The sequence below is a fragment of the Sander lucioperca genome, chromosome 5, assembly GCF_008315115.2.
Source record: "Sander lucioperca isolate FBNREF2018 chromosome 5, SLUC_FBN_1.2, whole genome shotgun sequence".
Lineage (NCBI taxonomy): Eukaryota > Metazoa > Chordata > Actinopteri > Perciformes > Percidae > Sander > Sander lucioperca.
Genome location: NC_050177.1, coordinates 38,186,261 through 38,211,284, shown reverse-complemented (window position 1 = coordinate 38,211,284; position 25,024 = coordinate 38,186,261). Strand labels below are relative to the sequence as shown.

The window sequence follows — 25,024 nt, the reverse complement described above, 5'->3', positions numbered from 1 at the left end:
TCCAAAGCTAAGAAAATCGGCCCACCTCTAAAGTTCACTAATTAACACGTTATATCTGTTTTGTTTTTTTAAACATTACTCCTGTCAGACTGCAACTTGATGTTTTTACAGTTGTGTTTTACAGAGCCCATCTTACTTTAGCATAAAGACTTGAAACAGAGTAAAGCAGCTAGCCCGGCTCTGTCCAAAGGTAAGTCCAACACCTCTAAAGCTCACTAATTTAACACATTATATCTCATTTGTTTAATTATTATTATTTATTTTTTTTAGATCAATTTTTTATTATTTTTATATTTTTTAACATACAGAACATACAAATATAATTGAACAAGAACAAAAACCCTCGCCCACCCCCCACCCTCTGCGGTCTCGAGGAAAACAAAACAAACAAATAAGCAAAAAAAAACTAAAAACAGAAAAACAAAAATCACACCTTGCCTAGTCACTCTCCTCTACTTCTTGTGATGCTGAGGTCATTAGGACTGATACTTGTGCTGCTGCATTTTTCCATAGGTCTATAGTCAATGATCTGGCTTTGTTAATCCTTGCTGTAGAGAGCTCAAGCATAACTATGTCCAGAAAATACACCAACCACTGTTTTATACAAAGTGAGTGGGGGGGGGGAGCCAGCGTTGAGCTATCATTTTCTTGATTGCGGTTAAGCCGGCTAGCCAAACTTTCCTATGTCTCTCAAGCAGGTGTAGTTTAGAGTTGTCATTAAGTAACAAAACAATTGGGTCAGTAGGAATTCGACATCCTATCACATCAGATATTATTGATGTTGTTTTATTCCAAACCTCATGCACCTGTTCACACTCCCAGACCATGTGCAGGAAAATTCCAGTTTGTTCAGGTTGACAGAACGTGCAATAGGGAGTAGGAATGACTTTAGAGACGTATCTCTTTTGAGGAGTCCAATATGTCCTATGGCATATGTTGAAGTGGATATACTGGTGATTTAGGTTCTTGGAACAATGGAAAATGTTGTCCCAAACTGTCTCCCAATTAATTGCGTTTCCCTCAGGGCTCAGCTCTCGCTCCCATTCCCTTGCTATTGGGAGTTCTCCTATGGATGCTTGCATCAGTTTGACATAGATCTTGGACGCTAATCCTCTCACCGGAATTTGTTAATTATTAACCATTTTTTTTAAATAAAAACGACAAGCAAAGGATTAACGAGCGGTTATGTGAAGGACTATATCTTGGCTTTAACGGTGCCTGGTTAGCTGTGTCACCCCTGTTTCCAGTCTTTATGCTAAGGGCAGCAAGGAATCGGAATCCAGGAAAACAGGCAGGATCGGAGAGGTTTGTAAAGGGAATGCTGGAAAGCTTAGCATAATGCAAAAATACAATCTCGCAAAGGACTATAAGTACTCTACTGTGCCAACTCACAACAGTGAGGAGGAAGTTAATTGGCTTTCTATCATCCACAGCTATGCTTTACAAAGAATCCAGATATGTGTATATATATATGAGCCTATTCAACATTTGGGATCATAGCTTGACTGAACAGTAAGATGAAGCCTCAGTATGAATCATGAAAGGCCACAGCCCACTTATTACGTCTGCAAGTTTGACTGCCTTTCATCTTCCCCGTAGCACGCTCATCCAATTGTTGTTGCTGCCATATCTGGATCCCCGAGTTCAAAGAAATCCCTGGGTGATTCTGAGGTTATTCTCTCCAGTCGTTTTTCAGATTGGCTTTAACATTTGTCAGATTTGTGCCTTCATGTAAATTCCAAATTACTATATTATTAATTAATAAAGAAGGGGGCAACGTGTACATGGATATCTTAAACATTTAGCTGTTTGATGAAAAGCTAGCCTGAGTAAGCCAGTCCAAGTGTGTACCTTAGCACTTGTGTTTCTGGTTGCAGTCATGGCAGAGAGGATATATGACTGATGTGTAAATGCTGCTGTTTGGTCTGCAGGAAGATTCAGACAGTTTCAGAAGAGTGCAGGGTCCCCTTTGGGATGAGAGCTCTGTGTTCCCAAGAGAAAAGCCATCCTCTGAATTCCTCCGTTTCTTGCTTTTCTTTTTTTCCGCTTACTTTGGTTATATCATCAAAGTGAGAGGATGCACATGAGTGGAGAAAAATGGGTGAGAATAATGCATTAATATTCATTTCTACTTAAAGCAGAGAGAAATATAGGGCATGTCGCCGCTGTGGTCATATAAGTTGGTTTTGGCACTCCATTTTTAGGTCACCTTTATGCTCTGTGAATGATTATGTTACTTCTCTCTGTTCTGGCAGACTGTCAGAATTTTTCTATCTCTTTCCCCCTTGTCCTCATTTTCTCTGTGTGCTTTGCTGCAGCTGCCAGCATGATAGACTACTGACTGAGCTCATTCTAAAGCGTGCCATGATATGACACAAATCGAGTTTATGCTTACAGCTGAAAACTCCCTTCACCGCAACACCAACTCCAGCAGGACAGCTTGACTCGCTGTGTCATTTTATAGTGACGGCACCAGTGGGACAGGTGTCAAAAATGTAGCAAGTAGGCCTCAGTATAATCTCATCTCAAGCTCAAGACCTGTTCAACACGTAAAAAGATATTTATAAAGGTTTGATCTCTTGAGTCATCTAAAGGTGATAGCTATCAAAGGTACAGACGGGTAACAAATTTAAGGAAGTGTCTACGCTTGCAGTGTGTCTTGACATTTCATACTGTACAGAAGCATCTACATTTGTTACATTTAATGTATTCATTTTCCTTTAATTTGTCACTTATCCTTATTTATAACTATACAAAATATTGACATTTAACTAATACCAGGCTGACAAGCAGTGTTTCACTGACCTCTCAGGTGGACACCACACTCAACACTGATGTCACGGTGTACTGACACACAGCTCGCTACAGCTAGGTGAGAAGTTAAACCACTGGAGATAAAAAACAACAACAAGATTTTCAATTGCTGTCTAAGGCCTAGTCAACATGTACACGGGTATTTTTAAAAACGTAGCTTCTTCTATGGCCTTTCGTCCACACGCAAATGCTGTTTTAGGTCACCTTTAGGCCAGGGTGAAGATTTTTAGAAATGTTGTCGTGTAGACAGGGAAAATTAAGTTTTAGATTTGTAACGTAGAGAGTGTGCTCCATTAATAACCGGTATGTCCTTTGTGAGGCGTCACAACTAAGGCAACATTTCTTGCAATGGCAGACATGGCCAAAATAGTAATGGTAACAGGCTTGCTAGCAGGACTTTTTACATGTTTACACATAAATGTACAGTTACTCTTCCGTTGTATTGAGGAACAGAGGCATCAGAATGCGCTACAGAGGTCACTGCTAAATAATCCAACACTGCCATAGACACAGACCCCACCACCAGCTTTTTCAGGCTTCTGATTGGCCAATATCTTTTTCTTCTTCTTTAAGGACTGGGATTATTGCAACTTGTTGGCTCAGCATGCTCTTGACAATGCTTCAATTGTGTTTTTGCATTTTCATGTGGACAGAGATTTTTCTTAAAAAGTGCTCATGTGGACGAAAAACTTTTCAGAACGAAGGAGGGAAAACCCCTGTTTTCAAAACTCCCCATGAACGTGTGGGCTAAGCCTAAGTAAACAAACTGTTTCCGCTACAGAAATATTATCTATATTATTAAGGTCAAACATGTTTAACCAATCAAATTAAAAAATGTAGGAAGACAAAGGGAAGTGGGACATTCAGGTGAACTAATGGTTTAAGCAAAAATATTTTTTTTATTGTTAATTGGGTCCCGATTAGCTTCGTCTAATGCAGTTACTGAGGTCAAACACAAAAGCACACAAATAACAGAGACTAAAGATAAACCATAGAGTTAACAGGTAATTGCATAAAGAGATAAGAAAGAAAACAAAAAAGGACATAAGGAATAGAAAATGACAAAAAATAAGAGAGATAACATTTTCATATTGCATTGATGAGCAGTAAAACCAAACCCTGCCTCAATTAAATCCTGCAACTGTCCTTTAATGTGGTCACAGTAATGTCACTTCACAGACTGCTGTACATTGTGTCTCCTGGAATGAGAGTGAGAAACACACTTGTTTGCTCCTTGCCAGATGCCCTCTGCACCGACTTGGACCCGGGGTAAATATTTGCAGGTTGGGCTGCTCCGCTCTGCTGTTATGTGTGTGGATGTCTCAGTCATACACTGCTGCTGTCAGTTTGCACAGGGTTCAAAGATTAGTCTGTGCATGGCCATTGTTTGCTTGTTATAGAGTGAAGGCACCTGCTGCTTCAACCTATGAGGTCAGACTTTGCGATATAATAGTGGAGGCAACATAAAACCTAAACACACACACACACACACACACACATCATCATCATCATCATCTCCTTTCAAGTAAATATGAGAAACTTTTTAGCAAACAGATGCTTATTTTCAAATCCAGCAGATACAGAGGAACATTATCATTGCGTTGTGTCAGTTGTGTTTCTGACCACCTAATGAATGTAAGTCCAATATTCATTCTCCTTTTAGCTCTGATTTTGGTCTCCACCAACTCCTGATGGAAATATCGGACGCTTTAGCTGCTAAATGCTCCACTGTGTTCACAAGCTGGTAACTGTGTAACATTAGGTACAATGGGTTATTAGAGCTTTTTCACTGAAAACAGCTGCCTGCTGCAGCCGAAAACAACAATGAGAGAGTTGAGAGTGAAACAAAATAGTAAAGTTGCGGCAGCTAAACAATGAGATAAACCTATATAAAACTCTGTAAACAGCCGAGGAGCTGCAGATTTTGGGTGTCTGCCTTTCATATTGTCACATTCATTGTTATTGTAAAAAATATTGATTGTAGCCTCTTTAACAGTACACTTCTACTGCTCTCCAACAGGCTGGAGTCCTCTGCTTCTTTTAGTATTAAAACATTACAGTTTCAAATTCAAAATGGACAAATGTCATGAGTGTGAACAGTGCTCAATCTCCTCACTCATTTGAGGTCCATTTGACCTCCCTCATACACAAGTGCACATAACCTTTACTTTGTTAAGAAAAGCAACTTAAATAGGAGAATAAAACACTAACATGGACCACCTAATTACAAAAGATCATTCAACAAGACTAGTCTACAGCCATGCTAGCGGCTCTGAGGCCGTACTACAGCGATATTTAAGCTTTACTTAAATCTTTACAATTCATGACAAACCATCCAATAGCTGTCGAGACACTCAAAACCACAAATGTGAACTTCATTGGTTGCACTAAAAGTCCCTAGAACCACGCCGCTAGCATGGCTAAAAATAAAATAGGCCTCTATAGCTCATCATATAGGATTCTTTCACATTATGTAACTGTATTTGAACTATTTCTGAACCTCTTTGTCCTGCTACCCGTAAAAACTCGGGAGCTCTTTTCGTGCTACACAGAAGCGTGTGTACAGTCGTTCTTTTACTTCAATAGGGAGTAAAAGTTGGGTGATTAATGCATGTCTCAACTATGTTTCACTGCGTAGGATGCACCTTGCGAGGAATGAACAAAACTTGAAACATGTTTCGTTGGTTTGGAAAGACCCTGATAGATCCACCAGCCTTCTAAAAGTTCATACATCATGACTGTATTGTATCTTATTCAAGTTAACAAGTCAAGTCTTGAATGCTTAAGAGGCCAGAGTTCATTAGAAGTTCACTTAAGTCATGCGAGTGAGTTCATTTTGTATATATAGCAATGTTCAGTTGCTTTTGGCTCCATTTCCCAAAACAGCCAGCCACAAAAAACTGGCTGTCACAGAGATTCAGCTAGCATTGAAGACTCCGAAATAACAACAAAACAGACAAAAAGCGGTGATTTCCCTCCAATGCTTTGGGGCTTGTAACTCATAATGTCCTCAATCTGCCATTAACTTCTTTTCTTGTGGGTCAAAATCATGGACCTGTAACCTCTTTCTTCTTCTAAGGCTCAAAATGCTGCAGTTACAAAGATGTCTGGGGAAGGACAGAAATTGCACACTTTAATTTTAAAACAGAGAGCTATTAAGAAATGACAGATAATTAAGAATGTGTCAGCAATCTTATTTCTAAATTAGAATTTGTTCTTTATGGATAATTAAACTCATAAAAGTGAAACATTTCAAGTTTTTCTAATGAATGCAGTTGCTTGAACGGTCACTAATCAAGTGCAAGGTTTCCACTGACTTTTCACATCTCTGACCTTTACTCTGATCCATCAGCCTCTACACCTGTTGCCAAATTATAGATGGCTTAGATGCGGTCATCACTTTAGTAGATTTCATAGGATCTTGCTGTCCTTCTTGTACTCTCCTCTGCTCCATCCATCACAGACACACTCCTTATTGTGGCTATATAACTGTGGGACTTTCCAGTTGGTAGTTATCATTGCTGCCACCTATTACCTATACGGGCACATTTTTGTGAAGAGAGCTCCCTATGAAACTGACTCGGACTACTGAGTGCAGCAAAATCTTTATTTTGGTCCATAAAAAGCCTCAGAAGCAGTCAATAACAGTCTAGACAATGGAATAGCCTTGTGTAAACATCTAAGGTTTCTTGTGTCCACAGCTTTCTACTGGACAAGGAATTGTTCATCTTCAGATTTAGTCTAACGAATACAAAATAATAAAATAAAGTAACATTGTACCTTACGGAGCCTAAATTGTGTGATTAAGGCTTAACTCAACCATCATAAGCTTCACATTTTCCACAATGTTTTCTTGGAATAGGTTAAGTCCAAGCTGCTCATCCTCCTCCTCTGTGAAAATGAAACCATTTATCCTCTGTCATGTCACTTTTGGCTTCAACGCACACATATTTGAAGCTAGTTTGGCTTCTATTTGAAGATGCTGATGTTTTTGAGAAAAGAGTCCACACAGAGAGTAAGACCATGTTTGATGTTTTATTAAAAAGTAAAATTAGACATCAGTCGGTGCTCACGGCTAACCCGTTTCTCTCCCCGACCATCTTATCACAAGGTTTTACAGATGGCAGTGATGTGTGTCTGTCTGACCAGGGGACGCTCATCAGCTCAACACAAAACAGGGAAACTACAGTCTTCGTCCATAGCCTTTATTGGAAATTCTTTACATGTGAATCCTCTGAACCTGCCCAACCCCAACTTTAGAGACTATAAATATATATATAAAAAAAAGGAAGTGTAAAAGACTTTTTGCAGTTCCTCCAAGAACAAAGAAAGCATTTACAGTCAGGTCTCAACTTGAGAAGGGCAGTAACCTTTTGTTTGTTCATTGAAATGTCAAACAATTACAACAGTGATTTTATAATCATGTCAGGAACTAAGCCAAATTTAAACAAAAATAAGAGGGGTGGGGGGGGATCAGTGGCCAAATGAAATCAGTAAGGTCTTGATGATAACAGCACTAGAAAAACACAGGAGACCAGCACAGCATAGTACAGGTGTTAGAGGGTCAGTGATGTATATATATATATTCTGCATACTCAAAAGATTTGTTAGGTTGTCTGTGTATTACAAAACAAGTTGTAGAGCCAAAATACACCAGCACTGTGAAGCTCCCCGTCCTTTGATGACCAGTGAGCCCACAAAGCAGTGAGTTACAGCAGTCCAGCTAACAGCACTGTCAATTAATTATTAGGAAACCGATGGGACAGAGTATTCAGAGAGCAGGAGTGGAGCACCGCCTGGTGACTGAACCAGGACATGCAGGGGAAACCTTCATTTTGCATCCTATGAGCCGTTTCACCCACGCAAATCCTTTTAAAAGAGTGACTTTAGGGTGTTTGTTACAAAAGTGAACAAGTGACAATGAAAAGTGAACCCACTCCTGACATGTTCTCTGCATCGACTAGGAGAGCCCTGGTTAAACCTCGCCATTTGTTGGATATGATTAAGATCAACAAGTTATCATTTACAATACCAAATAAAATGTGCAAAAAAATATCAAATATTCAAAAATGCCCATTTTCTTAACAAACGTCACATTTGTTGTTTTGAACACCGTTTACAAAATGTTTACGCACATAATTTCAATAAAGTCTGGTCCTGCAGCTGCTGGCATAATAGGTGCACTTTGCACAAGAGGAGTGCAAACTGACGGAGCATTGAGGTACAGGTTCTTTTAAAGTGGCAGGGCACTACAGAGGAGGAAAGGCTGGTCAGCTCTACACGCCAAGGACGAGACTCCAAGTCAGGTCCCTGTTTTTGAAAACATCTTGGCACTAAGAGCTGAGTTGAAGATTGTGTTTTTAGCACTAAAGTGATGCAACTACATGTGTGACATGCAGTCTGAACCCAGCTTTTGACAATAAATCTGCACCTGGGCAGGAAAAAAAATGTATACTAACTAGTAAAAAAATCCTACCATGTGTGTCTAGAGACTTGCATTTGACTAAAGATAATGTTGGCGTCAAGATGCTTATAGTAGTAAGAGGGATTTACAGGCGACGGGAACATTTAATATCAGCTATCAGCGCTGTTTTTAAGCCAAGAAAGATTTTGGCTACATGGACACCATCTTTTTAACAAAAAGTACTTCACGTCAGTGAAAACACCGTGACTTGTAACAGAGATGTGGGTGGAACAAACACTTTACAGCTAGACACAAGTGATGGCTGGACTTTGTGTGTCGAGTGAAGACAGACCTCTGATTACACTGTACTGGTGTTTGGGGAGTCGCAAATGTAAAAATAAAGCAGTTCACGGGACAACATTTTAAGTCAAATTACACACGTGTGAGGTTGTCGAAGTGGAACTGAAATTCAAATCAAAGAGTCTTAAGAGCTATGAGGACCCATCCATTATCTCAAATGTCTCATTTTTCTTGGCTAGAAGAAGAAAAAAAAAATTAAACTTGGTACAAATATAAATCAGTTTTCTTTTGTCGTTTTTCAAAATATGAACAGAAATTTAGTAACACAAAAAAGTCCTTCTGAGGATTAAGTCCCGCTGGCTGTGAGGAGGAGGAGGTGATGGAGGGGTCTTGATCATTTTTAGAAGAGCGGGACAGAAATTTTAAAGAAAAGAGACGACCAAACAAACAAAAATCACCCTGGTCTTCATGAGCGTTTCTGTCTCTTGGAATGTCGCTGCTTGCTGGACCGGTCCTCGTCGCTGCTCGCCGCCCCAGCATCGCCCCGGCCCCCCCGCTGACGAGTTCTCCGTGTGTCCCGCTCGCCATCGCTATCCTGCTCCCTGTAATCCTTCCTGCCTGAGGTGGTAGAGGTCCGCTTACTTCTCCTCCTGCCATCATCATCATCATCCTCCTCCTCCTCCTCCTCCTCCTCCTCCTCCTCGCCACTCTCGCTCTCCTCTTCCCTTCGTCCCTGAACATTTCTGGTTTTCTTCCTGTTCGATTTGCCATTCTGAATCTTCTTCTTCGGTTCCTCTTCATCCTCCTCAGCTTCTTCTTCCTCCTCCTCTTCCTCAGATGTTGCAGGGGCTCGGCTGACGCGTTTGCGTGACCGCCGGCGGAGGTAGCTGAGGCCAGGCAGCAGCTTTTGGAGCAGCTCAATGAACGACTGCTCTGTCTTGACCATGCAGGAGAGGACGCTGCTGCCCTGCTGGTTGTACTCCTCTGCGTTGGAGAAGACTAGCTTCAGGTCTTCCAGGAAATCCTGGCCGTGACGATACAAGCCCTGGCTGAACTTTCCCAGCATCGTCTGGAAATCCATGGGCTGGGAGATGATGTCCAGGTAGTCCTCTGCCTCCTCTGTGGACACAGGCTCCCTGTACGAGAAGCCGAGCGGTAGAAAAGTGCCACGTTAGGCTACAGGTTAAGCATCATATTAATTCTTGATGTCCAAGTCATTCAGGTAGTAGGATATGTCGATTTACTACGACAAACTCCGAAACTAATTTGTGATTTATTCATGGGTCTAAAGACCTGCAACAACACCGGCAGCATATCTCTCCAGGGTAATCTGGTATTATTGTTTTAGACTACGTAGCAACATGTTAAACGTTCAATTCAGTAGTCTTAGTGAGATCATACATGTTGAATGTACTGGGGATGGGGTGTCAAGATTTTATATGACAAATGAGGTCACCCTGAAAGACCAATTTTGGGTTTCTACCGATACAGGAAATGTTATACAAACTAAAATAAATATCACAATTTATGACTCCTAGGTGTATAACACTTTTCTCCCACATGCAAGTAGTTGGTGCTGCTCCAGAGTACTTCATAACTGAATGTCCATTCAAACATTCAGATTATGTCCTTTGCTCACCTGAAAGGCCAGCTGTAGCGGAATTTCATCAGTTTCTTGAGGATTTCCTCGCACCTCTCCAGCTCCAGTGCCTGCCTGCGCACTCCTGATAGGGAACTCTGTCGCACCTGCAGACACCGCGCACACAGAACAACAATTAGAACAAACCGATTTATTCTAGGCTGCCAATGACAATGTCTGTCTCTTTCTGAGATATAGATCAACTCTTGCCCTCACGTTTCCCCATTTTAAGTGTATTCTTTAATTCTTCTAAGAAGACCTAGCTTCTGTATGCTTGTTTCTTACCAGTTCATCGATGTCCGCAGGGCTGTTGGGGCCAGTCCTCTGTTTGCTGCTCTGACTACTCGAAGACGACTGCTTCTTGGGTTTACTTTTTGAACTTTTCTGCCGAGACGAAGACTGCTTATTTTTCTTCCTTGGTCTCACTGTGAAGAAATAACGAGGTGATCAGGACAAGAGGAAGAAGAGGTCGGAGGCAAGTGAAAAAGAAAAAGAACCCCAGTGGAAACACTTAATTTTGTATGCACCAAAAAGGCATAGGAAAAACAATAATCAATAAATATCTGAAATGTTGCCATGTGTAACCAACATTAACTGCTAATTTGTCATGTCACACAGCCTGCAGATGGGCAATTATTTTAATGAGGGTATTGTTTCTAAGTTACAGTTACTAAACAATTAATGCTTAATTGTTCGTCGTATTATTTAAATTTTTTTATCAGACCAATTCCAGTGCGCAATGCTGTAGACTATCGCAAAGTCTCATGCTAGAAATAAGAAAAATTATCTGTTCTGCCATTCTCTTTCAAACTATTGATGCATAAAAGTTCTTAATTGTCATCCTTGACATGCACGCTTGAACTGACAGAGGGGATCATCCTGCCACATACTTTGAGTGAAGCCAGAGTGAGACATGGCTTCAAAGCAAAGGTCCAGACCTGAGCTGTGCTACATGACAACACACAGACAATAGAGACGGGGAGAGGACAGGGGCCGTTATTCTCCGTCAGCGTTCTTCTCATTCCCAACCTTTAGCACCCCGTTTTCCAAAACCAACTGTGACTTATTCTTTTGGACAACTCAATTTATTTGTTGTATTCTTTGTTTTGTGCCATCGTTTTTAATACGAAATGTAACGTATTGATGACGCAAGGATTCCAGTCTGGAGTTGGTACATAGAAATCAAAAGAGACATTTGGCCGCTCATCCTTAACTTATTCCTGGTTGATACCCTAATGATGAACCATTGAGCCGAGACAATTTTGTGAAACCTGGACTTAATTCTCTCTCGCCGGTACTCACAGCTGTGACCCATGGCTTTGTAGTCATTCTCTTCCTCATCCTCTTCATCTTCCTCAGACTCCTCCTCTTCAGACTCCTCCTCGTCCTCTTCTTCATCATCTGTGTCTTGGTTGTAGTTCCTGCAATACAGGGGTTGCCAATCAAAAACCTTTACACGGATTACAAAGACAGAACATGGTCTGTAGTTGGAAAAGAGGCAGGGTTTACTTTAGAGGTTTTGTTAGAATTAGGAAAAATAATCATATATCATAGTAGTGTGTCAAATAATATGTAGAGTCTCACTTATACTAGAGCCACTGTGCTGCCATTTTCCTGCCAATTTACATTTTGTGGCTGGGGTTATGCACAGTGAGGGGAGTACAATCTTGAGTATTACTGCAGCTTTAAGAATGCAGTCCTTTTAAAAACAGTGAGGGGGAAATGTGTCCATCAGAAACCTGCATAGTCCAATTTATCCAGCTTCATTTAGGTCTACAGTCATTTTATAATGAAAACATCTTTGTATGCACACATCCAAAATGACAAAATGACAGATTGTCACTGTAAATGCTCCACTATTTACTGTATGCACAGCACTCATTTTTGTGATAAATAAAAATATTTCACTTTTAATCAAAGACAAATGTGTTACTGCACACAAATTAAATGCCATTTCTATGTCTACACGAACTCTAACAGTTTACAGCGATAATGAAGGAACGTGACAAAGTGTGCGGCGGACAGTTACCTTGAACGGGAGCCGCGTCTGGCCACAGTGGGCTGGCAGGCCGGGCACAGCCACTCTCCGTCAGGAATGCGGTACAGGGCCGGTCGCAGACAGAACAGGTGGAAGGCCTTGTTGCACTCATCACAGAGGATGAGTTTCTCATCGTCACCTGGAAGAGGATCAACATTTACCATAGGACTGGCTAAAGACGGCATTTTTAAACCAATTTCCTGGTTTTACCTAAAATGTATTCAGTATGCCCACATTTCTGTTCCCGTATTCACTCCCTGAAAAAGGCCAACAAACTCTGTGCAAGTAACCACGTTTTTAATCGTCATCTTATCACTACAGGTTCACCTGTTGGCCTGTGGATCTGCCGGCTCTGTATGTAGACCTGCCTTACACTACTAGTCTGCCCTGCTCTGAGCCTGCCGCTGCTGCCCTGTTTGGATCTGGGTCTAGACTCCATCAGCTTCAGCACAGATGGGCTCTGCCTGAGCACTAGACAGAAGGCAGAAGGGTAGTGGTGTAGCAATGCTTCACTCAAACTGCAACTCAACAATTCAGCACACCTATTAGTAAGGACTGACTGTTGTACTGACTGTGTCTTCATGAAGAAAAACATGAGAAACCATATTTATTAGACAGGCGCCAGTTGTGGTGCTGTAGTTCTGTTTAGGTGATCTGAGGTCAGATATAGAACAAAAAGGTTATTTGTCCCGTTATTGGTCAAAGAAAGCCATGTTACAACCAACACTTCTATGTCAATCAAGCCATGACGCTCTCATAGGCTGCAAATTCCTTTCTTTGAGACCAAATGAGTGAGAAAACAACAGAAAACTGTCCTTACCTTTCCTGCGACAGACTTTGCAGCGAGCGTTCTCGGCAGACATGTCCCACTTTATGCAAGCGTCCAACATTCCCAGCAGGACGTGCATGCGGGAAAAGGTCTGGGCCTCTCGGATGGCAGTCTTCCACTTCTCTACCGCTGTCGCCACCTAAGGAAGAGGAAAAGCCCAGACTTGTTTATTAACTCAGAACTTTACATGAAGAAAGAGTTCAATAGTGATAGCCAGAGGTGGGACAAAGTCATTGTTATGCAAGTCACAAGTAAGTCTCAAGTCTTTGCCCTCGAGTCCCGAGTCAAGTCAAAGATGAGGCAAGTCCCGAGTCGAGTCACAAGTCAAAGCCAACAAGTCTCAAGTCGAGTCCAAAGTCCTACCATTTTCGTTTCGAGTCATTTCAAGTCATTTCAGTTTCAGTGTATGCAATATTAAGAATATTTTCACTGCTTCAAAAGTCATAAGAAAGCCCTTTCTCTCAAGAAACTGAAGTCATATGCTTTATAGCAGTGGTTTTCAAAGTGGGGACGGGGACCCCTGGGTGCTGTGAGGGGGTACTAGGGGGCCATGGCAAGTTGGCATGAAAAGTATAGCAAAACAAAATAATTGAATAAATTAAATAACTAAAGTAAACCAAATGAAACCAAAAATAAGCTAAACAATATTCCCATTAGTTAAGAACTGCACTATAATAATCTATTGCATCTCTGAACATTACTACTGTAATCGTTATTATTTTATTTTATTACATGGCTTGGTTGAATTCCAATGTAGAATGCGGTCTGTTATTTCTTGATAACAGACCGTTGCCATGAAAAACAGAGCGTTGCTATGGACGCAGTTCGGTTTAGCGGAAGCAATACAATCGCTTTTAAATCAATAAACTCCTTTTTAAAATCAATATTTTGTGTCAAAGTAATGATTTATTTGATAGGTAGTCATGTAATAAGCGGGATAATGTATAGCGAGGCGGTAGTTATAGCGAATACAACCCCTGATATGAAAAGGGAAGGCTAATGGTGGATCTACTGTGACTGTGTTATGGTAACGTTACTTTAAAACGGACGTTGACATGATGTTGGCGAGGTTTTCCATCTGAGTGTGCTACACTCATGTACCTCATATAATCAGGGTTCAAAAATCCCTATTTTTGTAAGCATGAACCAGCAAGGGAGACGTGCGTTTACTGTGTCGTTGAGACAGTAAATATGCAGCAGCTAGTATGTTACGGTACATACATCCGATAAGGTGCTTAGCATTCATTCAAAACTTACCTTTCTTTGTGCAACTTCAGGTGTCGAACAAAGTTGGACGTTGTGGCAGCTCCGTCTGTAATCTTCGACCCGCATGTTTTGCAAATTGCAACTCTTTTTTTGTCGACTACCTCGTAATTGTTATAACCAAACGAAACTATCTTCGGTATCATTTTGCCAACTGGCGCGTTGTTGCTTGTGCTTCATTGGTTGTCTTGCAATGTGCCTGCTTAGATGCTGTCGAATCAAAACAATGTGGGACTACAGTGATTGGATGTCGTGCAGGCAGCGCGCGTGCTCTCTGCATGCATACAGGTGGTGCACATTTTTTTCACAGATGCAGATAAACTGAGAGCGGCGCGGCCGTGTGAACATTTTCTTCCCCAGTTTTCATGGGAAGTAGCAAGTCTTCTCGAGTCAAAAGGTGCAAGTCCAAGTGAAGTCACGAGTCATTGATGTTAAAGTCCAAGTCGAGTTGCAAGTCTTTGTACATTTTGTCGAGTCGAGTCTGAAGTCATCAAATTCATGACTCGAGTCTGACTCGAGTCCAAGTCACATGACTCGAGTCCACACCTCTGGTGATAGCTCTGTCTGTATATGAGTCTTTAGTATGTTTCATGAGCAAACGTCAGCTTCTCAATTCAATTTTATGTGCCCATCTTATAGCTCCGTGTTTTCTTGCAGATATTTAAAAAAAAAAAAGAAAAAAAAAAAAAAAAAAAAGAAAAAAACTTATTACAGGAGCTTTGACATTAATACGTTTTACCTAGAGTTATGACCATGATGCCTTTAATACCTGTGCAAACATCCCCAGTGAAAATCAGACAATCCCAACATCCAGTGACTTTTTAAAATGGACCACGTTACCGTTGAGACACCAACTTAAAAAGCTAAACTTGAATATTGCAACTCTGTTCTCTTACCCTAGCCTCTTCTGCCAGTCTCTTCTCCTCGTCCACCTCTTCAGCCTTGCTGCTTTCCTCCCCTCCTTGCTTTTTCTTCTTTTTCTGCTTGGGGGCCATGAATCCCTGCAGGAACTTTTTGATTACACAGGCCTGAATGGTGATGATGCATTCGCCAAAGTCTTTCAAGCTCTCCATGTCTTTCAACTGTGAATAGAGGACGAAACGGATCAGTTATCAGTTACAATCCCAACGTTGTGTGGCCAACACTGACAAACTACATAAAAACCATTAACACTCCACTGTATAATAAAACATTAGCTGTTTCACAAGCACAATATAATACAAGCAATGTTATCAAACCTATTAGGGTTGATGATGGTTTTTGTACCATCATCAATGCTTGTAAACACAGGGGTAAACCACTTTTAACCATTAAATGATATGCGAAAATAACTACACATACACACACACACACACACACACACACACACACACACACACACACACACACACACACACACACACACACACACACACACACACAATTGTAGAGCCTCGGTATGTAGTGGTTTCTTTTTCTAAGATCATTTTTGGGGCATTTTAGGCCTTCATTTGGATAGGACAGCTTAGGCTTGAAAGGGCAGAGAGAATGGGAATGACCTGCAGCAAAGGGCCGCAGTTCAGAGTCAAACGCGCGGCGTCGAGGAGTAAACCTCTATATATGGGCCCCTGCTCTACCAGGTGAGCTAACCAGGCGCCCATGTAGTGGTTTTTTTTCTTCTTCATATGCTTTCTACATCATTTTTTTTTTCTCAAATCACCCGTTTTCTCAGCCGAGTACACTTATCTGTATAATCAAAATACCACTTCCTTTTGTACACATTTATGTTTCATGCTTTTTTTTTTTTTCTTTTTTTTTTTTCATTAGGGTGTTTCCAGGTGTTGACAGAAGGTTGAACACAGTCACTCACCCCAAAGAAAGAATTTTCTCAGTTGTCAGTGAACATTAATGTTTTTTTGTAATGTAAATTCAGGGCTACTGATAGTGATATTGTATGTAGCCAGACAAACTAATCACCTGATCTTCAATGTCCATGTTGTCATCTAGGTATCCCAGGCCTCCCTTCTGGAGTCTCGAGGCTACCTCATGGATGTCACTGCGCAGGTAATTGAGCAGCTCTGCGTAGCCATCACAGGTCCTAAGGGCCATTTTGCTTTTACGGGTCAGATGGACAGAGTGGAGGATGTCCTGGTACCTGGAACAGGGAAGGGAAAGCTTTGTATTCAACTTCTCATTTACTGCATCACTGCTGCTATGTTTTTTAACTCTTCTTTTTGTTTTTTCAAACACCATTGTTCATACTTTCTTGTAGATGCTCTGGTGGTTTTGTATTCATTTTACTTTAATTCTAAACTTTTTCATAACCTACAAGCTTGCTGCAACTAAAAAAAAAAGCAAAAGTTTTAAATAGCACCTGTTGGATCACTCCAACAAGCTGGTAAAACCAGGTAATGCTTTAGCAGCGCAGTACGACTGGATGCTTGCATGTTTGTTATTTTATTTTTACCTTCATTTTACCAGGGAAAAAAATCACATTGAGATTAAAATCTTTTACAAGTGAGCCCTGGCCAAGAAGGCAGCACATGAAAATACACTAACATACAACAAATAACAGAGACAGGGATGGACAGCAATAATAAATAAGAAATAAAAACAGAAAATCACATTTTAAAAACAAGCGCAAACATGTTGATATATTTGATGTAAGCGGGACTTGAATTCAGTATGTGAAATAAAAACCTGCAATTTTAGCTGATTTTGTAACTCATTCCATGAAGTTGGAGCAAGGTGGAGTTAGAGTAACTGTTTATGAGTACACGCACCTGCTTTGTATCTTCGCTTTCAGTTCGCTCTCTCTAACCCCCTGAGGATGAAGACTTTCCACTAGTTCCTCCAGCTCAGCTGTGCTTTCACATACAAACCTGTAGAGGCAGAAAAAGATGGCGTAAAAAGAAAAGGAAGGAAATCAATCAAATGAAAGAAGAAGACAGAAACAAAAGCTCTTACCAGAGGTTCTGTCCCTGGTTGGGAACAGTAGTTTCTATACAGATGTCTGGTGCTGCCCCCTGCTGGGCTCCCTCACAAATAGCACCATCTATGCTGCCATCATCCTTTTCAGCTCCTACAACAAACAGTAATTAAAAAAAAAAGATTTTTATGACTAAAAAGGTTTGACCAAAACAGCAAATGAATTATGTCCACACACAGAACTGCACACCAAGCAAAACTAAACAAGACATTCATTTGAATTAGAGTCGCATTTTTAAGTCGATACCAATATATGAGATTTTTATATTTGGGACAGACATCAGCCAATATTAACTTTTTCGCATTAACACAAACATTTTGATGACAAACATTTTGACGAGGATACCTTACACTTGAGTTACTGTACCTTGTGAATCGTGAACAGCGGCCGACTCGCCATCCTCTTCCTCTTCTACCTCGGGCTCAGCTGGTTTGTCCTCCGGTGGAGGGGTGAAGCTGTAGTCGATGCTTTCATGCACCCAGCCTTTCTCAATGTACAGACCAGGGACCACGTCAGAGAAAAGCCAGTATCTGGACAAAAATGTCAAGCAGCCGTGGTTATAATTTACTTAGGCTATTCATTGAATTCACCCGATTCCTAACCCTATTTATCTGCGTTTAATCTTTTCAAACATTTGTGTGCAGCACTAACCTGTTATGACTTCTGTCGGTACCCAGTGGGGTCCTGCGCATGACCAGTCTGGCTTTGGTTATGCCATCCTGAAAGGCTCTTTCTACAGCAGCCCGCTGTTTACGCATCCGCTCCTCTTCAGCCTCCTTCTCCATGCGCTCTTTGGGGGAATAACACAGTAGAGTGAGGTACACTGACTTAAGAATTATAATATTATAATAAGTTATTAATGATGAACTGGCTTCACTCTAAATGACACATTCCTACAAGATCTCAGTGGTGGAGAAACTAAGTACTGAGAGAACAAAATCAAATCGTTGTGTCACACGATAAATGGTTAGCTTGTCAGTTAACCAACTTTTTTGTTTTTTTTAAATAGCATATTTTGAAATGGATTATGTGCTCCACTCCCTGCTACAAAAGTTTACCTTTGTTCTGTCTGTCCATCTCCTCCTTCTCCTTCTTGGCCTGCATGGACATCAGCCGCCGGCTCTTCACTGAGCTGATCATGTCCTCTGGCTCTGGCTCCACCTTTACTTCTTTTTTGTTCTCCTTCTTAGCACCCCCCTCTTTCTTTTTCTCGCCTTTGAGCCCAGAAGAAGAAAAGAACAAAAAAAATGAATATTGACATCAACCTATGTATATGGGGATATCAATAAAAGACTAAATAAAGGCTGAGAGAAGATTTTCCACTCTCTGGTATTTTAACAATCCAAAAATTCAGTTGTATTGATGTTTTTGTGGGCATTATATAAGCTGTTCAGTGCAGTTAAAATAAGTGGGAAAAGAAGCCTACCTTTGCCCTCCATCTCCTTTCGCATCTGCTTCTCTGCCCTCTTGCGGTCATTGACCTCTTTCAGCATTGCCAGACGCTCCTTCCACACCTCAGCGGACCGTTGCTGCATTGCATCGACATGGTCTTCAACCGAGTACGTCATGAGTATGCGGTGGCACATTGCCACCAGCAGGCTGACCTTCTCTTCGGGGCTCAGCTCAAACACCTCGATTGTCTCAAGTTTCTCTAAGAACTCACTGGTCACCACATCATCAAAGCCACCCAAAGCCCCCGAGTCCACTGAGCCCCGGGCGCTCTCCTCGCCATGGGCGTCACATGGTCGCAGGCACAACCGTGCCAGCTCTGACACTGAGTGCATGGTGAGGGGGATCTCAGATAAGGGCATATCAAGCTCACTGTAGCCTTCTGCCAGCTCGTCCTGCAGCAGCGTCTGAAGCAGCACCACCAGCACACGGTTCAGGTAGAGGAAGCCCGACCGCTCCCCGGCCAGGGCTTCCATCAGAGCCCCAGCTGTGATGGGGTACTGGTCATCTGGCATCAGCAGCCCTGCATAGCAGTGGAGGAAGTCCACGACCATAGCCACATCACCAAACAGGGTGTTGGGCAGCCCCTCGGGCATGTCTACAAGCTTGAACGTCGGCAGAGTCTTGCCACCTTCGATCTCCTGGTCCTCGTATCGGCGGGATTGTTCTCGGCGGACAAGCATCTCCTTCTCACGCCTCTCCTTGGCCTTTTCTCGAAGTTTCTCCTTGACTTCCTCGCGCCTTTTCTTCATCTCTTCCTGCTTTTCCTCTTCACTCATGGCTGCCCAGCGCTTCTTTTGCTCCAGTAGCTCCCAGCGTTTCTGCACCAGCTCCTTGAGCTCCTCTGGCAGCCGGCCCCGATCATCTGGGGACAAGGTCTTTGCAGCCTTGGAGATGAGGCCGGAAAGGGAGTTCTTTTTGTCCTCTTTGCCCTTGTTTTCCTTATAGTAACGAAGAAGGTGGAGAGCCATAGGGTGCAGTGGCTTCCCCAGTTTAGGCGTACCTATGCTGGTACTACGGGCTCTCTTCTTAGGGCTCCCAGCAGGGGTGCTCTTAGCCAGATGCAGCAGAGTCATCTGCTTCATCTTCGGTGTCTTAGCACCAGCTTTATCCTCCTTTTTAGAAGCTTTGAGGACATTGAGCTTCTTATCACCGCTCTTTCCAGTTTTCTTTCCTTCTTTCTTGTCCCCGGACTTCTTGCCCGATTTTGGAGTGGAGGGAGCCGACCCTTTGCCTTCTCCTTTCTTTGGAGATCCCGAGTTCTTCATCTTGAGAGGGGAGCCATTCATTTTTATTTTCTGAAATACAGTCAAAATGAGCCTGTTAAGCAAAGCTTTGACTAAAAAAAAAAAAAAAGGGGGATACCCCCATAGTTATTAAGTAATTGAAAAAAACATGTGCATAGAAGCCAGCTAACCTGCATGTGGCCCCAAATGGTCGGACTAAGGGGCATGCCTAAAGAGTCTTTCTTCTTTTTCCTTTTCTTTTCTCCCTTCTCATTTCCTGAATCGTCTCCTGGGGTGTCAGGGGACTTGAGCCTCTTGTTAGGTTTACCCTCTGGAGATGACAAGCTCTTACGCTTTGCAGAGGGATTCTCTGCTAAAAACTTTAGACACAAAAAAAAAAAAAAAGTGTGAGCCAAGAACAAGCGACATTTTTAAAATCGAGTAATATTGCAAAAAGAAATTGCCATGAGTAAATTACCTTGTGTGGATCAAGAAGAAAGTCACTGAATTTGCTGGGCAAGTTAAATTTTTTCACCAGTTCATCTTCAACCACCCAGGGAGCACTCTCTCCCATGCCCAGCCTCAGAGCATAGTGCCTGATAAAGTAGCGTATGATCTCCTTGGTTGGAGGGCGCTCCGTTCTGTTAAGACTGTCTGCTGGGACATCACTGATCACCTAGGAGACGAGTCGGTGGGAAAGATTTAGCGTCAGCTTCTTTCAAAAATTTTAAAAAAACTGTGTAGGTCTCAAAAGATCATCAACCAAACATGTAAGACCGGTTGTGGACCAGGCTGCCAAATATCATCACATTTAGCACAGGAAACTACGGAAGAGTAATATACTGTCACGGGTTTCAAGACGAGACTAATTCTTATCTGGGACCCAGAAGGAAAAGAAGTTCAGACACTTTCCGTTGACAACGAGATACAGACCTTATCCTCGTTGACGAGCTTCACGTCGTACTTATGCGGAAGGAATTTGGGCATCACCCATTTCTTCTTTTCTTCCTTCATGGCATTGGGAAGTTTCCTTGGTGAACGTCGTGCTCTGTCACCTAATAGGAAGTAAATGTGTAAGAAATGAGACTTTTTACCCAAACATGCAGAAAAAAGTGATCACAACATAAAGTGAATTAACTGGGGAAATGAAAACATTTTTTCTAAGAAAAAAAACTGTTCTGGGCCTACAAACAATCAAACAATATATATAGCTGCATGGCTACAATATCAATTTGCTTCAAAACTCTTTGTTTACACTCTTTATGCAGCGACTGGTACTCACTGAGACTCTCCCTCCTGTTCTCCTCCTCTCGGGGAGGAGGTTCCTTCCTCTGGTTCTCCTGACTTGCATTCTCCTTGTCGCTAGATGGAGAATCACAGGCACCTTCAAGCTTCTTCTCTCCCATCTCGCCCTCTGGGTTTTCTAGGGGATGGATCTTCACCACCTTCACTTGCAAACTTTTGTCCTTCCCCACCTGAAGTGGAAAAGCCTTGTGAGCATCTCAGAATACACCAAGTGGAAGTTCTCAATTAAACACCTGCTGGATGGGTATCGTTTAGGTTTTACAAGTCATATTAGACTTAGCAGTGATTGTAATTTCTTAACACCTCTTAAAAGAACCAAAAATCAACTGCTGCCTAAGAGGTAGAACATTAATCCAAAAAATGTCAATAACCTTTGGTAAATTGCCAGCAGTATTTTAAAGTGTCTCGTTTGTTGTTAAAAATGTATTTGGTCCTCTAAAGATAATATTAATAGTGATAATGGGTGCTGGAGTCATCATGAGATCCAAATGCAAAGTTACATAATAGACAAGTTCAGAAATGTATGAAGCCAAACTGACCAGGAAGTCACACTCTTCATCCACAGCATACTTGGTAAGGATTTCCATCCAGGCCATTTCAACCAGTTTGTCTAGAGACACCGTGTTGTGGTGGACCATCTCCAGGACCGGCTTCTCAAACCACAGGGGATACTCCTCCTGAAGCCTGCACACAGAAAATGGTCAGCAGTTACACACACACAATTTTTTTATATTACATTATATATACACTCATAATATATGAAGATAAAGTTTAATATAGTTTCTGTCTTGCATTCCCATCTTAATGTGCTCCACCTTTTTCAGTATAAAGTCAGACACTGCTTTTATTTGTCCTGATGCTCAGCAAACAATGCTGTTGCCACATCAGACATAAATTGAGTTGGTAAATGGGTGTGATGCACTCTGTTCAAGACAAGATTTATTTCACATTGTTTGGATTTCTCCTAAGCATTTGTCACAGGGACCAGAGCATTACATAACAGGGCAACAAAGGGCTGAGAGTGACCAGTAGGGGGAGTAAAATTCCTTTGCTGATATAATTAGACAGAGCTTAAATACACAATGTGATCCTGAGTGACTTGAGCTCTGGCCAGCTGAACAACGCTCTGCCCCCTCTTTGCTGTGACATCTCTTTGGCCCACCTTTCTCTTGCTGATAGCACATATACAGACAGTGTATGTACACCTGGTTGGTGATAAGTGGACTGACAAAGATCAGTTGAACTTTCCTACAGTTTTTTATGGCTATGTTCTTCCTGTTTGCAGATCAGTCTAAAGGGAACTATCACCAGGTCATTGCAGATTGAAGGATGACTCAATCACACACCCTCTAAATAGAATGAGAGGAGGAGCACTAGATTTATCCAATCATAGCAAAGAAGCAAGCCTTGTGACCGTCACTGGGAGAGTGTCACTCTTTTGTGATACAACTGAGCTGCTGTTATAGGAGGCTAATCCGCATTTTTTTGGGCATCTAAACTACCAGTACTGTCATTTACTAAACTGTACCAGTGTATTCTTCACAAAACATATCACACCCTGTATAGGCCATGGACAGTAATCAACAGAGTCGACTAATGGCTATTATTTAAAAAGTTGGATAAAATTGTGTACAAACAAACTCTGGATGTAATACTAACAGTTCGGTGACTTCTTGTTCCTCCTCCCATGCTTCTTTGTGTGTGAGCTGGTTGCTTCCAGTGCTCTTGCATGTCCAGATGCGCTCATTATACCTCTGCACGCGTGCCTCGTACTCTCTGTAGGCATTTTGTCAAGGAAATTACAATAGTGACATGTAAGCAGTTCCTCCTTATTTAGCCATTTGCTTACTAACAAGATGAAAATAAGTTATGTGGAAAAAAAGTTAACACACACTTCTATGGGTAGTTGATGGGAGTAAAAAGTTTGACTTTGCTACCTCTGGTGATTGTAAAAACTACAACAATAAAGTGAACCACATTCTCCACTTGAGAATTGAACCAATTCTGATGATCAGATTGTGTGGAAAGGTAGCTGGGAGGCCTGTGTTTCACATAGCTGTTGTTCAAGCAGTGATGGTAGATTCTGATGTTAAAAGGTAACGCGACATAAAGTGAATTACAACCATGTCGCTGCAGGAATCCACATCTACTAGAACTTATAACAACTCATGCAGCCATAAAAATACATAGTCTACTTTTCGCACTGCGTGTGTCACACCGATGTCATAACTGGCTTCATAATCTTGCTGACGTTCAAAGTTTTCACATAAACACCAAAACAAGTGGGTAAAGTTATCCTATTATATTAGAACAGAAATAGCTATCCCAAAATACTGTCTTAAATCAGTAAACCGTTCTCTCTTGGCAAACTAAAAACCACAAATGTAGCGGTAGCTAAGGCTAGCTGACTCTAAACATGCAAGCATTAACAGCTAACTGTAACCAGCCGAGCAACATCCTCAGCCTGTGGAAGCAGACGGCGGGCTATTGTGACATAATGGGATCCCTAACGCTAGCAGCGCGCTAGCTAAACCCACTAGCATTACTAGCTGACAGTGGGGCCGTGAAAGTGACGGGACGCCTTTTAGCAGCTCTCTATATTTAACTAAGCATGTGAATTGTTCTATGCGCAATTTAAAAGTTAATATTTACTATAACTTAGCGAAACAGCCAGCTAGCTAACAATGAGTTGATTAGCAAAGCGGTGCTAACGTTAGCCAGCAAGCTTATCATCCGGTGTACACTGTACATGTGGGTTAATATTAAATTGGGTGAAGTTTTAAAGGTAACATCAAATTAGGTACTGAAGCTCTACAGACCAATGCACGTGTCTATGTGAGCATACATATAGCAAATTGAACAAAGCCACTTAGCTAACTATACAGCATCATGCCGACTGGATAGATAAGTCAAGACTGAGCATCAGCATCATGTTAAAGGATACTCTTTGTTCCTGAAGGCCTCCTTGGTGTGCTCGATGATGTAGACCTCTTCTCCCGGGCCTGGTGGCTCGGCTAGCGGCTTAGCCAGTGGGTAAGGTTTCCGGCCTAAAAGCGGTGCCATCTCAAATCCACAGATGGCACGGGTGCCAAGGGTAAAATGAAATCTTCTAGCAATAAACTAGCACAATAGCATACAATAATATGTCCTTAGCATGTATGCAAGTGTCCCTAAATATCTTAGCACGTCTCACGTTACCGCCGGCAGGCCCGGCACTCAACGTGTAGCTAGCAGCTAGCTAGCTGACTAACGTTAGCTAGCTAGTAGGATGGATTGCTATCTCGTTGCAAAACAATAACAGTCCGCTTCTTGCCACCCGCCTCATCGCATCCTTCTCCTCTCCTCTAGTAGTGGTGTCATGCTGGTTTTACGCAATGTCTTAGATGTAAAACAGGTTGCCGGACTTGTCTCTCGGTATAGTTAGTAAACTTTTAGCTTCTCCGGATGAACATGTAAAGATGCAAACCAAACCGAAATCAAACTCGCGGCAACAGCCAAAGCTCAGTTCAGCAGTAGGTCTGGCGCGTTGTACAATCCCAAGTCTTTGCAAACTAGGCCTGTTCTCGTTTAATCAATTGTACTTGCTGCATGTTCGTACTGTCTGAGCTTCTTGTTGTCAGATAAGATAATTAGCAAGTGTTACGAAAAAGTAACCTGGATCAATCAAGAGGTTAAATTCCTTGTCGAAATGGCGGGAGTTTCTCGTCCACCGGCACAATTCCGTACACCCTCAGAACTCCGTTTCCCCGGCAGCAAGCAGCGTCGCAGGCACGTCCCGCCCTCCCTCGA

The 25,024-nt window shown here is 41.9% G+C and overlaps 1 protein-coding gene across 2 annotated transcripts; it reads right to left on the bottom strand.

Moving 5' to 3' along the window:
• Positions 1–6,830: 6,830 nt before the first annotated feature.
• Positions 6,831–25,007, bottom strand: baz1b (bromodomain adjacent to zinc finger domain, 1B). Of its 2 annotated transcripts, XM_031293308.2 has the most exons (22): positions 24,180–25,007; positions 22,895–23,011; positions 21,775–21,919; positions 21,213–21,405; positions 20,864–20,985; positions 20,409–20,606; positions 20,122–20,310; positions 18,682–20,002; positions 18,314–18,469; positions 17,907–18,045; positions 17,622–17,785; positions 17,234–17,348; positions 17,050–17,148; positions 16,244–16,421; positions 15,184–15,369; positions 13,016–13,163; positions 12,523–12,666; positions 12,187–12,334; positions 11,460–11,578; positions 10,443–10,582; positions 10,158–10,264; positions 6,831–9,654 (listed from the first exon to the last, which is right to left on the bottom strand). In XM_031293308.2, exons 1-22 carry the CDS (start codon positions 24,296–24,298, stop codon positions 8,985–8,987), a joined length of 4,917 nt encoding a protein of 1,638 aa, XP_031149168.1. In that variant the 5' UTR covers positions 24,299–25,007; the 3' UTR covers positions 6,831–8,984. The 2 variants fall into 2 exon arrangements, with proteins under 2 accessions (XP_031149168.1, XP_031149169.1); XM_031293309.2 differs by lacking the exon at positions 12,523–12,666 and having other exon boundaries at positions 24,180–25,006.
• Between the last annotated feature and the right edge of the window lie 17 nt (positions 25,008–25,024).

Bases quoted from the DNA above. Each gene is read 5' to 3' on its own strand.
- baz1b (XM_031293308.2), bottom strand. From the start codon at position 24,298: ATGGCACCGCTTTTAGGCCGGAAACCTTACCCACTGGCTAAGCCGCTA. The intron at 17,786-17,906 runs GTTAGTGCTGCA...ATTTTTGTCCAG, and splicing joins ACCGACAGAAGTCATAACAG to ATACTGGCTTTTCTCTGACG. The intron at 10,265-10,442 runs GTAAGAAACAAG...CGGTGTCTGCAG, and splicing joins CTGCGGACATCGATGAACTG to GTGCGACAGAGTTCCCTATC.